Below are 8,630 nucleotides of genomic sequence, written 5' to 3'. Positions count from 1 at the left end.
AGTTCCTTTCGAAACTGTTACTTTGGATTTTATGGACTATCAGGCTGTTTTATGTTTTCAGACTTTAACTTTGATATTTGGGTTTTGTTGAATATTTTTAAGCAGTTATTTAAATTGGCTTGATTTTCGGATAATTTGAATTAAACGAGAATTTTTCAAAATTTAACAAATCTAAAAGTTTTCCGTTGCAAAGTTTTAATTAAGATTATACGTTTTACAAAGCATGCAACTAAAGTTGATTTTGAGACGGTTTTGTAAAAATCAAGTTTCATAAGCAAAACAACATAAGATTTCACATGAACATTTTGTGTAGGTCAAATTTCTCCAACCAATAAGTCGTGACGAGGTTTTACAAAGTCTTCGATTTTTGGTTTCGAAATTAAATTTATTTCAAAAAATAATTGTCAAAAGTTCCAAATTATTAATGTAACCTTTCAGATTCGGCCATAGTGTTTAGGCCGGGTTTGGGGGTGTTACAAAACGGGGAGTATCTAGCACCTAATGCAGATGACGAGGACAAAAATGTTAGGTTTGGTAGTACTTAAATTGTTGTTTACAAATGCATATGGATGGTGCACTTTTGCCACTAAACCTTTTGTCTAATTATTGATGTAAAATCTATGTACTTTGTCTAATTATGGATGTTAATTCTTACTATTTTTTTTATCTTAGTTCTTATTCCAATTTTTCTGTCTTTTTATATATGGATTGCATAATATAATTTAATATATATTTTATGTAAAGTCGATAAAGTGTAGTTGAATTTAAAGGAGTAAGAGCTTGTATTTCCTTCATTCAACCATTCATAATGCTATCTAAATGGCTCATAAGTTGTTAAGATGAAGAAATGCATTTCAAAATCTCCATGCTATTAACTAACAAGTTATACAATGATTTAACAAATATATCAATTTACCAATATTTATAAGACTTTATCAAAATTTATAAGCATTTACCAATATATCTAACGATTTACCAATATTTCTAACGATTTACCAAAATATCTAATAAGTTACCAAAATTTCTATCTATTTACCAATATTTATGAAACTTTACCAAAATTTCTATGATTTTACCGATATTTCTAATTTTCTAAACCCCGTACGAAGTCTTGACAAACACCAAAATTTTTATCATCTTACCAATATATCTAACAATTTACCAAAATTTCTAAAGATTTACCAAAATGTCTAATGAGTTACCAAAATTTCTATCGTTTTACTAATATTTAGGAGATTTTACCAATATTTTCAATTTTTTTAAACCCTATGCTAAGTTTTAACAATTACCAAAATTTCTATGACTTTACCAAAATATCTAACGATTTATCAAAAAATTTAAGGATTTACCAATATATCTAACGACTTGCTAATATTTCTAAGGATTTATCAAAAATATCTATCGATTTTCGAGGAAATCTATCGGTTTACCAAAATATCTAACGATTTAATAATATATATAATGGTTTACCAGTATTTTAAAGAATTTATCAAATATCTAACAATTTACCAATATATCTAACAATTTATCAAAATTTCTAAGAATTTATCAAGATATCTAACAATTTATCAAAATTTCTAATGTTTTACTAAAATTTCTATCAATTTACCAATATTTATGAGACTTTACCAAAATTTCCAAGTTTTTACAAATATTTCTAAATTTTCTAAACCTTATACCAAGTCTTAAAAATTACCAAAATTTCTATCACTTTACCAAAATATCTAAGGACTTACTAATATATTTAACGATTTATTAATATATCTAACGATTTATCAAAATTTTTAAGAATTTACCAAAATATCTTACGGTTATTCAATATTTCCAAAGATTTACCATTATATCTAACATTTACAATTTTTTTAAAGATTTACCAAAATTTCTATTGATTATCAATATTTATAAAACTTTACCAAAATTTATAAGATATTACCAAAATTTCTAACCCTTTACCATATCTTAACAATTACTAAAATTGTTACCTTTACCAAAATTTTTGTCACTTTACCAAAGTTTTTAATGATTTCACCAAGATTTTTATTAATTTACCGACATTTATATGAATTTATCAAAATATCTAATATTTTACCAAAATTCTTAAAACTAACCCTTAAATTTTTTTTTAACCAACAACCAAAATATCTAGAGACTTTTTTTATTTAGGATCCCATAGTAGAAATACTCACTACATTCAGCAGCTTTCCTGCTAATAATGGCGCTTTTCTTCTGTCATCAATTTTCACTTAAAAAATTTTTGAAAAAAAATGCTTGTCGTACGTGGTCGTTTAAGGTATGTGGAGCAACCTTTACGGAAACGGGGCCGAAAAAGAAAGCCCATTGAGAAATGCAGATTCCAGCCGAGAGAAAACTGAAAGAAATTGAAGTTTTGAACCCCTATTTGGTCGTACACAAGAAAGGGGGAAAAACGTTAAACCCTAGAATTTGTTAGAGTGAAATTAGACGTGTGTTTGTTTGGGTGAAGAATAATGAGTGAAAGGCAAGAGCTTCAACCCGATCCGCAGATTCAATCGCCCCAGGGTTCATCAAGAGATGACATGATTTCCTGGGTGGTGGCGTTAGAGACGGCTTTGCTCCCCTGCTTGCCCGCCAGAGAGCTTCAAGCTATCGACCGTTCTCCGCACCCTTCTCATCAGAGTCAGTTGCCTTCTCTTTTTCATTCTCCCCCCCCCCATTTACTTTCGATATTTGTTCCTAGTCAAACAGATTCTGCATCAATTAATGAAACATATAGATAGATACCCTAAATGGAAGCTTTCAGTGTTCTAGAGTATCCCATTTCCGATGCTTGGTTCCTCCTTTTTCTTTTTTCTTTTAAAGGGTGTTTACATTTGTAATTGCTGTAGTTGATGTGGAGAGACATGCTAGAGATTTCATGGAAGCTGCCAAGAAGCTTCAGTTATATTTCCTTGGCTTGCAACGCGAGGATCAGCCAACCAAGGCTGAAATGCTCAGAAAAGTAAACCCATTAAACTTCTACTACTATAGATGATTGATGTGCGTGATTTATTGATGAATCCTCTGCAAAGAACCCTAATTTGACGTTGTAACAGGAGATTGCAACAATGGAAGAAGAGTTGAAAACGAAGACGGAGATGATGAAGAATCAGGAGAGACTGATCCAGGGATGGAGGAAGGATTTGAGTGACCAACTGGACCAACACGCTACTGAACTGGAGAGAGTATAGTTGATTGGCGATAGTTGTGTGCTGATAATCTCGGGGGTTATATTTTGTTTGAGATTGATCTTAGGGTCTAGCTTTACCACCAGTCATCATGTTGCTTTGTACTGGCAGTGAAGCACTATATCTGCTGCTTGTGTAACTTCAGAAAGCACAATTAATACAATCCTTCCATATACTAATTTTGCCCATGTGAGTTATACTTTATATAATCAGATTCGGATTTCGGATTTAGGAGTAGGATTGCATTTTACCTTACTTAAAAATGAGCAACTTGCTTCTTATTCGTTAGATTAAAGAGTAATTTTAAATATAATGATTAATTTACTCTTTAATTTAATATATATAAAAATTAATTTATCTATTTTTTAAATAAAGATGGTAAAATACAATTCAATAAGCATATGATAGAGCGTGTAACTCTTTGTTTCAGTGATGCAACTAAAGAAATGAAGTTGATTTTATCTGCTTTGGCAGGAAAATGGAGCACCAAACAGCACAAATCTGTATGTATACTAAGTTAAATAATCCAAAGTCAAATCAAAAGCTTAGAATATGAACTAAAAATGAGGTAAGCATAAAAACAAGTAGAAAAGGGAAATTGTTGCAGAACATAAACTGATCAACAATCTACAATTACAATTCTCAAGTTCTAGTTAAAGATAATATATCACAAAAACAGCCATTAGATTTGAATGGCAATTGGCATCTAACTGACCACCCATACACACGGCCCTTCTTCTCAAGTTGGAAGCAACATAAAAGGACCATTTGGGTCTTTTTTCATCTACTTCTTCGCGTAAGTAATCAACATCTGGTTTTGCTGTATCTTGAAACCTTGCAGTGCCTGCATAGCGACGGTTGATTGCATCTCATTTTCATACTCGACAAAGGCTATACCTGGTTTTGTTTCCACCGTTCTGACATCCTTTAAACCGGGGTATTGATTGAAGAGCATTTGCAGCATCATTGTGGTTGCATCATGAGGAAGATTCTGAACAAACAGGATGTTATTTGGTGGTGCAGGAGCTTCTGGAACAATTGGTCTAGCACCCAGGTAGGGTAATTGTGATAGCTGTAGCATTTCAGAGTAAAGATAGGAGCAAATAATGAGAAACATATACAGGCTTAACCTTAAGCAAAATGACCAGTTTCATTCAATTACAATTCAAAAGTATCGAATCTTTGACCATCATGCTGTGGACCACCACGAATCTCGTAGGGTCTAATGTTAAAGAATGGTCAAGTTCAATTAGCATCAGACTTTCATGAGAGCAAAAAAATATGCAATAAGTCTTCAACACAGCAAAGCACAGAAAAATTCCATGTTGTATCAACAAAAGATGCTCTCGTCAACTCTTTTCACTAGCATAAGGTTTGCAGCAACTAGATTTAAGCTGCTCAAAGTTATAAATGTGGCCACAGGCTGAAATATATAACCTTCTAAATAATCCATATTAATATCATAATTGCAAGATTAACCAAAGTTCATTTCACCAGAGTCCATAGGGAGGAAAAAGAGGGTTAATCCATGATAAGATACTATATTTCGTATCACTTACAGGAGGTGTTGCACCATAAGCACCCGCATAAGCTGGATTCAAACCTGCTGACGCTTGATTAGGATCAAGTTGCTCTTTCCGTTTTTTCCCTCCTACATTGAGACAACATATACAAATCTCAAGAGACGAACAAGAAAGAGTAAAACAGATAAGACAGTATGCCACATATGTCAAACTAAGCAACATGACAGTGAATAAGAGAGAAATAACTCATGTTTAGTACAACACCTTGACGTACACTACCTCAAAAATGAGTTTATAGGAGACAATGAGAACCCAACAAATTACATTAGTTGTGGGGTGAAAGAAAAGAAAAGTGAGAAGCGGTAGACAGTGAGATTTACTTCTGACATAAAGGCATCTCAATGTGCAAGCTGAAATGATTCAACAGTAAACATATTTGCTAGGAATATCTCAATAGACCGTTGTGCAAAGCTCCAAGCAGGATCCTAAAAGACTCAAACTTCGAGATCCAAGTAAAATAACAGATGAAATAACTGGTTACCAACAACAGTGGCAATACTGATTGAAAGTACAAATATAAACAAACCACATACAACAACAACAATGTTACTTGCTAAACTGTTAGCTTTTACAACAGAAGATGAGGGATAAAGAGGAATGTACCCTTTTCTTCATGCCTCTTCCGCTTCTCTCGGGGTACAAAAGTGCCATCTGCTTTTGCTATTATATCTGATTTAGTCTTTGCATATTGTATTCTCTGCAAATATTTAAACATTGTTTTCATTAGTTATTAGTAGCATATAACACCTTAGGGCAGTACAGAACATGGTTTATAATCAAAATATCATGAAAATCCAAATATATCTTCATAATACACTTCAAATGCAAAATGAGAAATTAAAAGCTAACTTCAGTCAATTGTTGCATTTTCCATTAATGACAGTACCCAATGAAATTAAAATCTAACCATTCATGTAAAAAATAAAAGGCTACTAAACTAATATCAGTTGAAAAACAAGAGAAACAAAGATATAAACATAAACCCAGTTTTAAAAAAGTCCTGAAATTATAGAAATTTATTGAATCATACGCAAAAATACATATACCATTTCCTTGTCATAGAAGGGAAAGCCTTGCATTCGCCTAAGAGCATTGGTAGCGGAGCTAACATCCTCGAAAATAACCCAAGCTTGACCTTTGTGTTTCAAAGTCTTGAATGCTAACACATCTAGTATCTTCCCGAATTGTGAAAACACAGCGTGCAATGACTTCTTCAACTCTGCAAAAATCATTCGAGAAAAAAATTAGGGAAAAAAGATAAGCAATGCAAGCCTTTTCTTGGGGGGGGATTTAGAGAGTTGAAATAAGTACGGTCGATTTTGATCTTCTCGTTGAGATTGTTGATGTATAGTGTCATATTTGGAGGAATTTCGTCTGCCTGACTAATCTCAGCCATTGTTTTCCTCTGGCTCTGGCTCTAAAGCTAAAGCAAAAGGAAGTGAATCAGTGATGGGGATGAGTGAAATGGGGTTTAGGATTCAGGGTTTTATGGGTCAATGCCCTAATTGTATTTGCAGATCAGTCGATGGGGAAAGCCGGAAAGGTCTAGACTTCGGCACAGATATTGAGTCGGGATGGGTCACCTTTGGGCCGAGGTTGTAAATGAGTTCTTTTTCAGGCCCCTTCCGTCAAATCCAAATCTGAATCTTTAAATTTCCGGTACAATTGTAAATCATGTTGGTTGAATTAGCCATATATGTAAATAAATAAAAAAGTTAGTTGGTTAAATAGCTGATTTTTTTAAAATTTAAAGAAATAGACTATTTTTGGAGAGAGAGTATGAAAGCACGTCTAACTGGGCACGCTTTCACACACTCTCTCCTTGACCATCGAATATTTTTATGGTTTTGTTAGAGTTTGTTTTTAAGGTTAGTGTTTTTTATTATTTAGGATTTTGAGGGTGACATTGTGAAATTTTATAGATAGATTTGAGGGACAAATGATGTGATAACTCGTCTCGAAGCACATACATTTCATATGTTGTGTCGGGATAAGACTATTACCTTAGAAACTCATCTTATGGAAGTCGGGTTCTAGGGTGACAGTGCTTTATACAGTCACGAGTCAAAGTCTTAGTAGAGGTCCCATTTGACAATTGTTATGTGGTCACAGGTTGGAGTATAATTGGGGACCAGTTGACGATCGTTATACAGTCACGAGTTCAAACTTTTTGGATACCTGAAGATGATGGCTTATATATACCATATGTAAGATTAATACCATAATCATAGGGAAAAACTATGTAATTAACAATTTTTTTTCACTTCCAGGCAGTTAGTATCTTTAACTTTTCATTCTTATTCGATGGCTAACACTGGTGTGGATGCAAGAGGGCTATCAAAAGGAGAGTGAATATTTCGGCGTAGTAGAAGTCAAACTCCGGTCGACGCGACAACGATTATAGTTATTAATGAGTTGTTTAAAACAACAACAATTGTCACTCCGAAAGGAGTGTAATGGCCTAATTTTTCAGTGGTGTCGGAACGGTGATTCGAGATCACTAAATCCGACAAGTGAGTAGAAAATATTATTAATTTAGTGAGAATAAGTTAAATGTGAAGTTAGGAAAATTTTTTATATAGGGAATAGTGTACTAGAAATAAATATTAAAATAATTAAAATAAAAAATGAGGTATCGAGACCTCGAAGATTTTAAACCGAGCCATAAATATTTTTATAAATATTTATGGAGTGTTAAAAAGTTAGTATTAAAGTTTCGTCAAGAAATTTTGAAGTTCCGATAGTTAATTGAACAAAAAGGACTAAATTGTAGTAAATGTAAAATTATGGGAAATAATTAAATAGCTTAAATGATAAAAGAAAGAGAGCTTAAAAGGCAAATAGATCCAAGGTCTATTTGGGCTGGACGGCAAAGGTACAAAATCAGCAAGAAAATAAGGAGAATTAAGGGCAAAATTGGAATATTATAAAATTTACTTAATAAAGCTAGGATTGAAGTGGAATTATCTAGACTTCTCTTTATTTTTCTGCATTCTCATCAGTAAAAACACCATAGAAGGTTCTTCTTTAAGCTGGTTTTTCATATTTTTACTGCAAGTAAGTTCAATTCTTAATTATTTCTTGAAATTTTTGTGTTTTTGTGACTTTTACAACTAGGTCCACTTGTTGAATTCATTAGTTTTTGATTCTATGAAATTGAAAGTTGTTATGAATATGTGATGAAAGTATATGATGATTTAGCATGGAATTAGAGCTTTAAATTGTTTATATGCTGATTTTATTGAAATAATTGAATAGAAAGTGAATGTTTGGGACCTAATAGTAAAAGAGTTTGAAGTTAGGGTTTTATGTGGAAATTATGAATTTCAATAGTTGTGAAATAACTTATAATGTCTATATAAAGTACTAATTGAGAAAAATTAGCTTAATTGAGGGGTTAATTGAGCAAGGACTGAATTGTATGAACTGTGAAATTTGGGGTAAAATGAAAATCAACATATTGCACTAAAACAGTTTTGGACAGCAACAGTAGTATAACTTTGAAAAATCACCAAAAATTGTGGGAATTGAATTAGAGGATAAATAAAATATGAAATTAAATCTTATTGAGTCTATTTTCTTGTAGAAGAAATAGTGTAAGCAATGAAATTGTAAATCATGAGATATAATAAATTTTGTGAGACAATGTCAGAAGGATTTCGGGTTCCCCTGTTTTGAATTTGGAAAATCATCAAAAATTGAAGAAAAATAATTAGGGGCTTAAATTTATATGTTTAAAATCCTGAATGATAGAAACAAATAGAAACATCATCCGAATCCCGTACGAGGAGATAATTATTTTTTAGTAAAGAAGGGTCGGAACTATCAGACAACAGAACAAAGG

General features: G+C 32.4%; 2 protein-coding genes across 2 annotated transcripts; one reads left to right on the top strand and one right to left on the bottom strand.

The window, feature by feature from the left end:
• The first annotated feature begins 2,189 nt into the window (after window positions 1–2,189).
• LOC107946068 (mediator of RNA polymerase II transcription subunit 28) lies at window positions 2,190–3,382 on the top strand. Its single transcript, XM_016880255.2, has 3 exons — window positions 2,190–2,655; window positions 2,865–2,977; window positions 3,072–3,382. Exons 1-3 carry the CDS (start codon window positions 2,487–2,489, stop codon window positions 3,204–3,206), a joined length of 417 nt encoding a protein of 138 aa, XP_016735744.2. The 5' UTR covers window positions 2,190–2,486; the 3' UTR covers window positions 3,207–3,382.
• A 374-nt stretch (window positions 3,383–3,756) lies between these two features.
• LOC107946067 (U1 small nuclear ribonucleoprotein A) lies at window positions 3,757–6,486 on the bottom strand. The gene is made up of 5 exons (XM_016880254.2): window positions 6,098–6,486; window positions 5,833–6,005; window positions 5,390–5,483; window positions 4,763–4,854; window positions 3,757–4,275 (listed from the first exon to the last, which is right to left on the bottom strand). Exons 1-5 carry the CDS (start codon window positions 6,180–6,182, stop codon window positions 3,988–3,990), a joined length of 732 nt encoding a protein of 243 aa, XP_016735743.1. The 5' UTR covers window positions 6,183–6,486; the 3' UTR covers window positions 3,757–3,987.
• Window positions 6,487–8,630: the final 2,144 nt, after the last annotated feature.

Source organism: Gossypium hirsutum, chromosome D12 (genome assembly GCF_007990345.1).
Source record: "Gossypium hirsutum isolate 1008001.06 chromosome D12, Gossypium_hirsutum_v2.1, whole genome shotgun sequence".
NCBI lineage: Eukaryota > Viridiplantae > Streptophyta > Magnoliopsida > Malvales > Malvaceae > Gossypium > Gossypium hirsutum.
The sequence above is the reverse complement of the archived record's forward strand: the minus strand, read 5'-3'. Positions and strand labels throughout refer to the sequence as shown.

What these genes read in the sequence shown, in the direction of transcription:
- LOC107946068 (XM_016880255.2), top strand. Translation starts at nt 2,487, where the DNA reads ATGAGTGAAAGGCAAGAGCTTCAACCCGATCCGCAGATTCAATCGCCC. An exon ending in TCCGCACCCTTCTCATCAGA is followed by an intron (nt 2,656 to 2,864) that starts GTCAGTTGCCTT and finishes TAATTGCTGTAG; the next exon opens with TTGATGTGGAGAGACATGCT. An exon ending in AGGCTGAAATGCTCAGAAAA is followed by an intron (nt 2,978 to 3,071) that starts GTAAACCCATTA and finishes ACGTTGTAACAG; the next exon opens with GAGATTGCAACAATGGAAGA.
- LOC107946067 (XM_016880254.2), bottom strand. Translation starts at nt 6,182, where the DNA reads ATGGCTGAGATTAGTCAGGCAGACGAAATTCCTCCAAATATGACACTA. An exon ending in CGAGAAGATCAAAATCGACC is followed by an intron (nt 6,006 to 6,097) that starts GTACTTATTTCA and finishes TGATTTTTGCAG; the next exon opens with AGTTGAAGAAGTCATTGCAC. An exon ending in CCTTCTATGACAAGGAAATG is followed by an intron (nt 5,484 to 5,832) that starts GTATATGTATTT and finishes AAATATTTGCAG; the next exon opens with AGAATACAATATGCAAAGAC.